The sequence below is a fragment of the Sparus aurata genome, chromosome 11 (assembly GCF_900880675.1).
Source record: "Sparus aurata chromosome 11, fSpaAur1.1, whole genome shotgun sequence".
Taxonomy (NCBI): Eukaryota; Metazoa; Chordata; class Actinopteri; order Spariformes; family Sparidae; genus Sparus; species Sparus aurata.
This window is the reverse complement of record NC_044197.1, coordinates 8,518,735-8,530,938: the sequence shown is the minus strand read 5'-3', so window position 1 is coordinate 8,530,938 and position 12,204 is coordinate 8,518,735. Positions and strand designations below refer to the sequence as shown.

General features: G+C 42.0%; 2 protein-coding genes across 3 annotated transcripts; one reads left to right on the top strand and one right to left on the bottom strand.

Moving 5' to 3' along the window:
* Positions 1 to 30: 30 nt before the first annotated feature.
* Positions 31 to 5,208, bottom strand: ankrd29 (ankyrin repeat domain 29). 2 transcript variants are annotated; one of them, XM_030432339.1, is made up of 10 exons: positions 4,977 to 5,208; positions 4,344 to 4,454; positions 3,934 to 4,032; positions 2,466 to 2,564; positions 2,149 to 2,247; positions 1,701 to 1,799; positions 1,445 to 1,543; positions 1,096 to 1,191; positions 577 to 675; positions 31 to 481 (listed from the first exon to the last, which is right to left on the bottom strand). In XM_030432339.1, the coding sequence occupies exons 1-10, from the start codon at positions 4,986 to 4,988 to the stop codon at positions 398 to 400; spliced, it is 897 nt and encodes a 298-aa protein (XP_030288199.1). In that variant the 5' UTR covers positions 4,989 to 5,208; the 3' UTR covers positions 31 to 397. The 2 variants fall into 2 exon arrangements, with proteins under 2 accessions (XP_030288199.1, XP_030288200.1); XM_030432340.1 differs by lacking the exon at positions 4,977 to 5,208 and having other exon boundaries at positions 4,285 to 4,454.
* Positions 5,209 to 6,833: 1,625 nt separating this feature from the next.
* On the top strand, positions 6,834 to 12,079 carry cts12 (cathepsin 12). Its single transcript, XM_030432475.1, has 8 exons — positions 6,834 to 6,913; positions 7,928 to 8,058; positions 8,141 to 8,260; positions 9,139 to 9,303; positions 9,398 to 9,619; positions 9,723 to 9,891; positions 10,561 to 10,666; positions 10,771 to 12,079. The coding sequence occupies exons 1-8, from the start codon at positions 6,883 to 6,885 to the stop codon at positions 10,868 to 10,870; spliced, it is 1,044 nt and encodes a 347-aa protein (XP_030288335.1). The 5' UTR covers positions 6,834 to 6,882; the 3' UTR covers positions 10,871 to 12,079.
* The last annotated feature ends 125 nt before the right edge of the window (positions 12,080 to 12,204 follow it).

The window sequence follows — 12,204 nt, the reverse complement described above, 5'->3', positions numbered from 1 at the left end:
GTTTTTTTAAACAAACGTGCACGCTGCCACTTGTATTGCAAATCTACACTTTATTACATCTATTAAAAAGGCAAATAAAATGTGTGCAAAATATATAGAAATCTTACAACACCCGGGGTAAACAAAAATAAATGCATATACTGTGGAACTACAGAGTAATGGAGATGATGCACACGGCAGATGGATGAATTGTGGTTTGCACTCTGTGCTGCTCTGGAGTTAGTCCAGGTTTATTCAACATATGACAGCTTCTCTTTAGCCGCAATCAAAAGCAAGCACCATGTACAGTACATATTGTAGTTGAGTAGATTTGACACTGTGTTTTCTTTTGCTCCTCAGTATACATCATCAGTAAGGTACAGGCAGACGTGACGGCGGGAGGCTGATGGGACGGTCATCAGCTGTCTCCGTTCAAGATTTTTGGACGTAAAACATTTAGGATGCGATCGCTCTTTGTGAGATCTGCAGGGAGTTCATTATTCTGCAAGGCACAAACACATGAGAAAAATGTTCACAAGCTGAAGTCATCTATTTACGTTCTGTCTGTTTATCATCTTTCAGACTAAAGAATCTCACCTTGTTTGGTAGCGTTGGGTCTGCGTTGGCTTCAAGCAGCAGCAGAACAGTTCGAATATTTCCACCCATAACAGCAGCATGAAGGGGAGAGGAGCCATTCTGGAGAGAACGAATCAAGATATGTATTCATAATACCTGGAGATGTATTCTCCAGTCATTAAGAAATATCCCCTTATTCCCTCTGTTTCCCTGAATTAAACTAGAGGATCAATACCACTCTTGTGTCTGTATGCTACATAGGAGGCTGGAGCCAGTAGCTGATTAGCTTAGCTTAGTATAACAACTGGAAAAACAGGGAAACGATAAAAGAAAAATAATCCATCTTCCTGCATCTCTGAGATTCAATAGCTCTTAATCGACAGGTTGAGGTTTTACGGGAGGTGATGTGCCAAACATGTGACTTCTTGGAGTCTTCTCGTATGCTAAGCTAACATATTCACCATACAAACATGAGAGTTGTAATGATTTTGTTCATTTAACCCCTCAACAATAAAGAAAGCACTTGGCAGCGTCCTGTACCTTGAGAAGGCCAAGAGAAGGAGAAAACTTGAGGAGTTCCTCGATGACGCTGTTGTGTCCTTTAAAAGCGGCTTTGAATAACGCTGTGGATCCATCCTTGAAAGACAACAGAAAAAGCAAACGATTACTTAAAAAAATCTCTTCTCTTCCCTCTGTTTTTATCCACTTGCTCTGAGGCTTTCAACTATATCACATGGTTCCCATCAGCAGAAAATATTTGCTTAGCTGTTGTTGAACTGTGGATTAAAACCTTGAGCAGACAACTCTCAGTAGGCACTTTGGACAGGAGCGCTTCCCTCGATCAATAATGTGCACTTTAACGATACTAAATGTTCAAAGCTGTACACACTTGTCTGTCAGCGTCCCGATCGGCCCCACGCAGGAGCAGCACCTTCACCACCTCACTGTGACCCATCTGAGCTGCCATCCACAGGGGGGCAGTGCCATCCTGGAGGAGACATGCAATGAGGAGGGTGGAACGCAGTGATGAAGCACATAAGATGGAGGAGGTGAAAAGAGAGAAGGGGTGTGAGCTAAAGAGGGAGAAACTCTGCGACTCTCTGTCCTTTAAATCTCTAATTATGCTAACGAGGTGAAGACATTACCTCCCTCGACTGGTTGACTTTGGCACCGGAGGACAGCAGCTGACGAATCACAGTCACATGACCCTCCTGGGCTGCAAGGAACAGAGCGGTGGCACCGTCCTGAAACGTAAATTAATCATTTCAGCTGCACTTGGATTGCTGGAAACCAAGGCCGAAAAGCCTCCAACTAAGCATTAAGTGTGTTACTACCATATGACTTTGTTACAACTGTTTTATAATGTATGTCTGTGCAGGCAGGTTGTTTTACCCGGCCTGAGGACAGACTCTAATCCTGCCAAATGTCAGTCGTGCCTGACTCAGCAGTCTGCAGAAACCTGAGCGGCAGGATTCCAGCTGCTGGTACATTGTGTGCGACTAACTCTCCTGTTCCCGACGTGCTGAGTGACAGCAAGGGGACACGGCTGGTATAAAAGAGGCCAAAGATGTGGCAGCAAAAGGGGGAGCTCACGTTCAGCTGGTCGTGAACATTGGCTCCATTCTTCAACAGGGTGTCCACGACCTTCGTGTGTCCGTACTGAGAGGCGACAGTGAGGGCGGTGCCGCCGTCCTGACACAAAGACACACAAGAGGAAACAAGCCGGCAGTGTGAGGGGAAGAGTTGTGTTACATACTGCGGAGAGAACAACTCTAAAGTAGCCTGAGCTGCATATTTCGTCCCTTATCACTGCACGAAGCACGCCTGACTCTTTGTCAGAGATGATAGCATCGCAGCGGTATCAGTCACACCCAGAATGTCATCACGCGTCACCGTACCCGGCTGCATACCTTCGTCCGGAATTCGGTGGAGGCTCCGAATTCAAAGAGGAGTTTCACGACGTCATTATGACCCTGCTGTGAGGCGAAGAACAAGGCAGTGGAACCTGTCTGGAGCAGACGATGAAAAAAAGACAACGCTTTTATCATTTTCCAAAGCAATAACCTTAAATCTTTTCTATTTGATGTGTAGAATATGAGAGGAAATAAGATGTAACTTTCCTAGGCTTAACACATGGAAGTTTGACTGGCAGCTAACCATACAATCCTGTTGCTCCCTTTGAAACTGTTTGATCTCAGCACCACAAGATGTTTAAACTCATAATTATCCCACAACAGAAGGAGATGAAAACACACAATTATTCTCATTTCCCTTGCAGATTGTCTAGACACGGTGTTAAAAATTTGGCTACATTTAGACGACATCTGGCAACAAACTATGTGTACTGTTGTGTTTTCTTATAGCCATCTTCCTTCAGAACACAAAACAAAGATTTCAGAAGCTTTAGTTAGTGGAGAAAAAGCTTTTTCACACCTTCTGCTCAGAGTTTGATGAGAAAATTGATACAATTTTCATCTCTTTGCACTAAATTTGTCACCACTACTAGACAACTGTTAGTTTAAATATCTGGCTACAACCAGAACAGTTGACTTGGTTATGCAGCTACAACTAGAAGACAATTAGCCTAATTATGTAGCCCATGCCAGCAGACATTTGGCTTAAATATATAGCTACAACCGTTAGAAAATTTGCTTAATTATGTAGCCCATGCCAGCAGACAGTTAGCCTAAATATGTAGCTACTGCCATTAGACAGTTAGCTTAAATATATAGCTACAACCGCACAACAGTTAGACAATTGGCTTAATTATGTAGCTCATCCCAGCAGTGTTAGCTTAAATATGTAGCTAAAACAGCAGACGATTAGCTTAAATATGTAGCTACGGCCAGAAGATAATCAGCTTAATTATGTAGCTATTGCCAGCAGACAGTTACCTTAAATATATAGCTACAACCGTTAGACAATTTGCTTAATTATGTAGCTCATGCCAGCAGACTGTTAGCTTAATTATGTAGCTACTGCCAGCAGACAATTAGCTTAAATATTTAGCTACAACCAGAACATAGTTAGCTTTTGCTGACCACAAATACAGGAAACTTGTTTGTATTATTTTTACAAAAAACTAAAGTGTGATAACAACAGTTTGCTGTATTTTGGGGGTTATATGCCAGATTATTCTTGGCTGGGAGCAGTGACTTCTCTGGTGACTTCGCTGGTTAGCTTAGCTTAGCACAAAGACTACAGTGGGGGCAGCAAAAAAACAAGTGTAAAAGCAACAATTTATGTTTTTGAGAGCAACTTGTGCTTTGGACCATCTCTTGGCGTCTTCTCACGATGCCTCTCAGTTAAACAAGACTCCATCTTGACTGTGTCTTTCAGTTTAGTCGTACAAAGTCTCACACTGTTTTCCCGCCATACCTCTCTCTGGTAGTTGATGTCGGCTCCCTGCATGATAAGGTCTTTGACACAGTCATAGTGGCCGCTGTACGATGCCACCATCAGCGCTGTCGTTCCATACTAGAAAATCAAAAAAAGAAACATGGCAACAATTAACCAGCAGCCTTGGGTGTTTTGTTGTGGATGTCCTGCTTAAAATCACTTTACATGATGTGATGAAACCACTTTATCCTGCATACTTTCCCAACTTAGCACATGGGACCCTCGCCCCCGACTATGATGGGGGAATCAGACATGAAATGGTTGTGAAACTTGTGACGGTACACATGCACCACAGAGGTAAAGGCCCTCGAAAGCTCTCTGCGCCCCTACCACAGGTGGGTTATGGGTAAAGCGTGCAGCCGAGCGGCCGGGACATGCAGCGTCCGTACACTGTCTCTGCAGTCTGCGTCCACGCGCCCACTGTTGAGCAGCAGCTGAAGCAGGGCCAGGTTCCCCTTCCTCGCTGCCCAAAACACAGCATTAGCCAGGGGTGTTTCCTTCTGGAGAGGTAAATACACACAACAAACACCCTGAACTTAAACACCACCATTATAGTATTACAGTACACACTGACAGCAGAGGAGAAACAGTACAGAGGTGTATAGGTTTATAGGTTTAAAGTATCTGGGTGTGATCAGGAGCACCAATAAATAAACAATCACAAACACACACACACAAAACAAACAAACATCACTTTCAGATTCACACATTCACATGATACAGGTGTGAAATTAAAGGAGGGCCATATGATATCCCTATTAAATGTACACACACACACACACACACACACACACACAGCCAGACTGGTATGATTGCATCAAAGCACACAGACAGATCCAGGTCCAGCTCACACCGGTTCAACTTAACAATTAAATACATCACAGCGCTGAATAATCCCTGAAAATGAACACACGTGCACAGGAAGCAGGTGTAATGTGTTTGTGTCCGGAGGCCCGATGCTGCTGCTGCTGCTGCTGCTGCAGGCTGATGATGAGATGGGGAGTAAAAGGTTGCTGCGTTACCTTGAAAGACATCCTGCAGACCTCAGTCGTGACTCATGGTTCTCCTGCGCACTCATTCATTAGACCCGGTAATGATGCTGGGCCTCCTCTCGCCTCCCGGTTTCTTTTCTCTCTGCCGCACTGTGTTTGGGGTGTTGGCGGCGCCCGCTCGCCGACATAATAACAGACAGTCAGCTGAGCTCATCCTCCGCAGTCAGAGGGGCTCGTCAGCGCCGCAGCAGGCCGCAGGAGGGCGCTGCTGAGCGGACACGGTCCTCTGTGAGCGGAGGGGTCAGGTGGAGGGGCTCACCGGACGGGACTGATTTCAATGTGTGTATACATTAGTATTTCTTTTTTATTGCACTTTCTACTCCACTGCATTAGTAAATAGTTAATTACTAGTAATAAAACTGCACCGTTACTCCTCGATACCTCAGTATTTTACTTTATGTCATAGTTACTTAAGCATTTTATTGTATATAGTATTTAATTTTTATTTTTTTTTGTAAATTGTATATAATACTGTATTGTTTCTATATTTGCCCTTGTATTTTGATTGTACTTGTACTGAATGTACCTGCTGCTATGATACCCTAATTTCCCCTCAGGGATTAAAAAAGTTATCTATCTATCTATCCTTCTATCTATCTATCTATCTATCTATCTATCTATCTATCTATCTATCTATCTATCTATCTGTCTATCTATCTATCTACACTGATAGAGATTAAACCAGTGGTTGTGAATTTGTTCAGTCTCTCGTCTCATTTCAGATGAAATCTTAACATGAGTCCTGTTGAGTCCTTTATCTCTCTAAAGCTTCACACATGGTTTCAGTTGTCAGACGATTCATTATTTCACAAAAGCACGAAGATTAGAAAACACAAAACTAATGCAAAGTTATGCACCAGAACCTTTTCTTCTCTTCCTCTTTAATTAAAAACAGTAGCACTGACGAAATTTACATTCAGTGCATCAGTTTGATATCTCAGCTACTCGGCACAAGTCAGAGAGTCGATTCATTTCTGATTAGTTCTTCATAAAACTTCTGTCTGCAGTTTAGAAAGTGATTTCAGTGGAGATGTTTCTCCTCTCATCGCTCACCCTCATCGCCCCAAGTGTGTATTTAATGATCTTGTTGAAGACTTCTGCATCTGAGGTACAAAGACTTACAATCACATTGTAATGCGTAATAAAAGTGATTCTAATGTGTTAAATAATGGTCATAATGTTTAACACTATGAAAATTTTAATATGCTATGATCTGTGCAAAAAACAGTGACAACCAGCAACAATGAAGTATTGATAAATAGTTTATATTTTATAATTATTGAGGCATTTGAACATTTAGTAGTTTATATTCTTCTGTTAAGTGTGCTACAACTTATTGCAAGTTTGTTTTTAATGACTTCGATTTTTTGCTAGGGAGCGTCATAATATTCATGAGTGCTTGCAACTGTGATGACACATACATTACATATTTCACTTTTCTGTCATCGTGAGTAGTTTTGGAAAATTAGCTCACAACACTTTTACCTGAGTAGGCTTCTGAATGCAGGGCTATAATGGAGTTCTCTTTTTTTAAACTTTAAGATATCGACACGTTGACCTCGGTAAGTGGTCTGTGTACTTCTTCCAGCGTTTGCTTTTGGAAAGTTTGATGTCAGGTGTTATGCTCAATTATAAACAGGTATTTGAGGGATTAACAATATTGCAGCTTTAGCGCACTCTAAATGATAATAGAGGTATTACCGAGGAGGAGCATCTTTATTTTTGTCGACTAATGTCCCTCTCAGCTGCTGCCGTAAGTGTTGATTTAGGGGATTCGGCAAAGTATAGTGGAAACATGCACTTGTTGCACGGCTACATAAGGACGGCTGACTGTGAGTCTGTTGCAGTTTGACTGTCCAGAGTCACTTTCAGAACCATGCAAACAAAACAGACTCACAGCCGTGCAGGTAAGCTGAACAGGGCCTCTTTATTTCAGGAGTCTTAGAAAGAATCTTCAAGTTTATCTTTTACTTTAAAGACAATGTGCTTTGTTGTATTGAATGTCATGAGGTATGATGATATGTGGTCAAGAAAACATGTGTTGTGGCAAGTTTTACTGAAGCTTGACGAGAGAATATCGCCTCAAAATCAAAATAAGGGAAGTATTTGAGTTTAGAGGACTCTGTGCCAGCAGTCGGATTAGATTTTAAACATACTGAACCTTTTTACATTGAGAGTTCAGTCGTAGAAATAAAGAACATGGACTTCCAATATTAGGGAGCATGTTAGTAATGTTTTGCAGATGGAGGCCTATAAAAGAGTAACTTCTGTCTCAACCAAACTTTAGAAAAAGAACATCATGTTTTTCACTTTTTGAACAAACCCCCGTGGAGCTTTGCAGCAGGCGGTTTCTGTCTCATGTCTTTGCTCGGAGCACATTTTATTAACAACTGCATGAAAGTTTCCTCTTTCTTAGCCTTTTATTCTTCACTATACAGCTAAATAAATATTGTAAGAATGCCATGGATACAAGTGTTAGCATTTGTAATTTAAAGTTCTCACATGTAAGATCTTACATCCTTAGAAAAATGCATTTCAAGAATGTTTTTATTTTTTTGCCGTTGATTGGCTAAAATGGTATATTTTGGTCCAGGCAGAAGTTTTCAAAGGATGAAAATATAGCAGTGATGCCAGAATAATTGCTGCCACTCTGCATGAAATTACTTTAAAACAAAAAAATCTTAACAACTATTAGGATTACATGCTGTGAAATGAGTGGTTCTAATTGTGTGCTCAGCTCAGTGTAACCTGTACTGAACAAAGGTTTCCGTTCATATAGTTCCTGATCACAAATCCAAATGTATAAAAAAAACAAACAGTAATAATTCTACACAAGTGCCCCAATACTTATTCTACTGATGATGACTTTGACCATTTGATTATTAAGTACAAACAGAGAGGTGTGATGCTCTTGTCCACAGTGCAGCAGGCCGGCCTCCTGCTCTTCGTCCTGCTGTGCTGCCCGCAGCACGCAGCGACCGACTCGGACGAGGCCATCCTGTCCGAGTGGGAGCTCTGGAAGACCAGCCATGGCGTATCCTACGAAGAATTGGTGAGACTGACTCCACACATCTAAAAATACCAGCACTAACAGCAAGTGATTCACCGCGCTGTGTTTTTGTGTTACTGTGCAGGATGACTTGCAAAGGAGGGTCATCTGGGAGAGCAACAAGCGGATCATTGAAGACAACAATCAAGGGTTTTTAATGGGCATGAGGCCTTTCACCATGGCCATGAACAAATACGGAGACCTGGTGAGGAGTTGTGTTTTTCCTTGCTATGTTAAAGTCTCAACGCAAGATATAAAGAGCAGCATTTTAAGTAAATACAATGATTTCACAACATTAAAAAACGAATCACAAGTTTAGAGAGAGAAATCAATGATTGACTAGATTTAAATATCCCAATGGCAAAATTTTGGAAAAAACACTCATCCAGGAGTCAGACCAGAAGATTGATACCTCTTTCATAACTGCTCACATCCAGCCAGCAGTCAGTTGGCTTATTTTAGCATAAAGACTGGAAACATGGGCAAAAGAAACTAGCCTGGCTCAGTTCAGAAGTTCACTGCTCCGACACACAACCTCACTCAAAACCATAATCTGCTATTTTGTTTTTGTTGTTGTTTGGATAAGATGAACAACTAACAACACGTTCAGAGATGCTAGTAGGTGGATTTCATATCCTTTGGACAAAGTCAGGCAAACCGCTTCCTCCTGTTTCTGGTGTTTGTGCTAAGCTAAGCTAACCATCTTCTGGCTCCAGCTACATATACACTCTACAGATAAAAGAAAGTGGTTTCAACCAATCAAGTGAGTGTATTTAGAAATGTATTAAACAATTCTTAAATCATTCTTTGCTTGTTTGATTAAAGCTGCTGTAAGCATTGTTGTTTTTGTTTTGTTTTTTTAGCTGTTCAGCAATTTCAGGAGCAGACAGGACCGTCTCTTTAAATTGTTCTCTGTCCTGATTGGATAAAGTCAGCAGGGCTACCAGAAAATGAGTTTTCTCTGTTATTGCAGGGGAAGGAGAGGAGAGACCCTCTATAAAGTGATTACTGTTGGAATATAGCACTATTCAACCCTTACTTTGAGTTAATGGACTTAATCTCGTTTATGATCTCCAAATGTAGACAAGTCGAGAGTTCAAGGTTTTGCAAGGCGCCAAGATAAATGCCCAAGTTGTGAAGAGAGGGAAGATCATCTCGTCCCGACGACTGCGTCACAATGCTCGCTTGTTGGATGCTAAAGCTGTCGACTATAGCAAGCTGGGTTTTGTCACTGAGGTTAAAGACCAGGTAAGATATTTCTAACTTTAGCTTTAGACAGTTTTATCCAGACTGAATCGTGGCCGCCTTCAAATCTACGACACGTTTTAAATGTGCTTCACAGGGCTACTGTGGCTCCTGCTGGGCCTTCAGCACTACGGGAGCCATAGAGGGACAAATGTTCAAGAAGACGGGTCAGCTCATATCTCTGAGTGAACAGAACCTGGTGGACTGCTCCAAATCTTACGGTACTTACGGCTGCAGTGGTGCCTGGATGGCCAACGCTTACGACTACGTGGTCAGCAACGGGCTGCAGGCGACCAGCACCTACCCGTACACCTCAGTGGTGAGGCGCCACCTGCCGGCTCCGCCTCCATCAGGACAGTCAAAACAGTTCATTACTGTGTTCAGCCTGCCATTAACTCTAAACTCTGCGTTTCTCTCCACAGGATACCCAGCCCTGTTACTACGACAGCTCACTAGCCGTCGCCCATATCAGAGACTACAGGTTCATAGCTAAAGGAGACGAGCAGGCTCTGGCTGATGCCGTGGCAACGATCGGTCCAATCACCGTGGCCATAGATGCAGATCATTCCAGCTTCCTTTTCTACAGCTCAGGTTAGTTATCTTTATTAATGGAGATGGTATTACCTATTGAATGATCAGTAGTAATTCAGGAAGAATTTAAAACGCTGACTACATTTCCCCCCGGTTCTACAGAGCGTTGTATCATCTTTCAGCTCATAGTTTTGGCAAAAAATCTTTTTCTGTTGTTGGTTTAGTCTCACAGCTCTCATGAGCTTTGTCTCCAGCTGCAGCAGGCAGATTTTTACAGCTAAACAATCAGACAAAACAACTGTCCATGACCTGCTCAGCATTAAATGATAGTCACAGTCATCAAGTAGCTCTTGAAAGTGGGGTATTAAGCGGATAAAGAACCACATATTTCCCTTTGGAGTTGGTAGAGAGCAAAACAGATGATAAAGAAGAGTGTATACCTGGCTAATGGTAGGTGTCCACATCTCACGTTGCATTTCAAAGGGCAAGGCTTCATAATGCCTGCTTTAAAGTTAACATGGAGGTTACTGTCCAGCACGACTCGCCGCCTCTGGAAAAAAAAAAAAAATGCCTTAAATGTTTTCAGAAACATGAGAGAAAGTTTCTGAACGAGCCACTATGTTAGTCTAGTTTCGTATCCACAAACCTCCCAAACCTGACACGAATAATTTATGACAATGTTGCTCAAAGTAGCCAAACAATTAATTAATGCAATTCATGCTTTTTCAGGAATCTACGACGAGCCCAACTGTAACCCAAACAATCTGAGTCACGCAGTCCTGCTGGTTGGCTACGGCTCTGAAGGAGGTGAAGACTACTGGATCATTAAAAACAGGTCAGAAAATCTGCATCGGTCGAACACTACGTCTTATTTTACTGTATTTATGACCTGTGGAAGTGTTTCTTGTCATTTCAATAAGATGTTTAATTCTGTTTTAGCTGGGGCTCCAGTTGGGGTGAAGGCGGCTACATGCGAGTCATCAGAGATGGAAGAAACGCCTGCGGCATCGCGAGCTACGCTCTGTACCCCATCGTATGATTCTGACAAGCTGCCTCAGTTGCGCGTCGGTGCTCAACTCTGACGCTGGACTGTCTCAGAAAACAACATCAGTCGATGCTGATACAGCCCATGTCTTCTCTAAAGCACTTCTATCATCCTCATTTTCTGAACCTTCTGCTGAACCTTTCTGACACCGTAGATAATGTTCAAAGACTCATGTAACAGTGAACACATTGCTTCTCTCAGGGACGTATTGATTAATCCATCAAACATGAAAAATGCTAGTTAAATAATTGAAATGAGACTGTAATGTAATGACTAATGTGACTTTTGGACAGAAGTAATAAGACATTACTTACAAACACTTACAAATACAAACTAATTTACAACCATTCTTTGGCCTTTAGCTTATGGTGGCTAATCTTGGCTAACGTTAGCACACATACTGCAGCTGTGTAACAGACATTACTATACCATTAAAACCACTTGTGCCAATGTTACACTAGCTTAGCATTTTAGCCAAATGCTAGCAGTTCAGCATTTAGTGTTATCCCATAACGGCCCGGTCACACCAGCTTTAGCTACTGCAGAATTAAACGCTAGAGTGAATTGATCCAGTGGAATTTTTGCCATTAGCCTGCTGGATTTTAACTTAAAGTTAAGTACAATTTGAACAACGTGTTGGTTAGCCAACCAAAAGGGGAAGTAACAAAGTCCCTCATTAATAAAACTCCTGATGAAATTCCACTAATCAGCTCAGTAAGGAGACAATAGAGAAGATCCTGTTGTGGCTAACATCTGTTCCTGGCTGCCTATGTGTTAGCAATTAGCTCGCCAGCTACAGATGTTCAACCCTGGAGGATTGATTTCGTCCCTTACAGCTGTGAACAGGCCTTAGCTGTAACTCTGTAACATCACGGTGGCTGCTGTCCCACAAGTTACATGGCCTTCTATTTAACAATTAATTGAGTAATACTGTAATCATTTATAGCCATAATGCAACCCAATGAATTTTGTTTAGACTTTGCCCCAAAAAGAGTAAATCAGGGCGCCCTGCATGTGAATGTCACTGTGTGTGTGTTTTTAACGTATGTTATATCTTCAGACTGCAAACCTCTTTTTTTTTTATAACAGTAACACTGATGGACTGGGTTGAACTGCAGTGACGTATTGAGACGGAGGGGTGGGATGGAGGGGTGTTGGGGTACACAAGCCTGGTGATGTCAGTGTTTCAGGCCTCAACGTGAATCTGTTTGAAACAAAACAAATAAAATGGTGCTTTGTGTTTTCAATGCAAACAAATTGTTTCAGTCCCTTTTTTTCTTCCTTATTCTTGCTTATTTTTCTACCAGTTTCTAGACAATATTTCATCA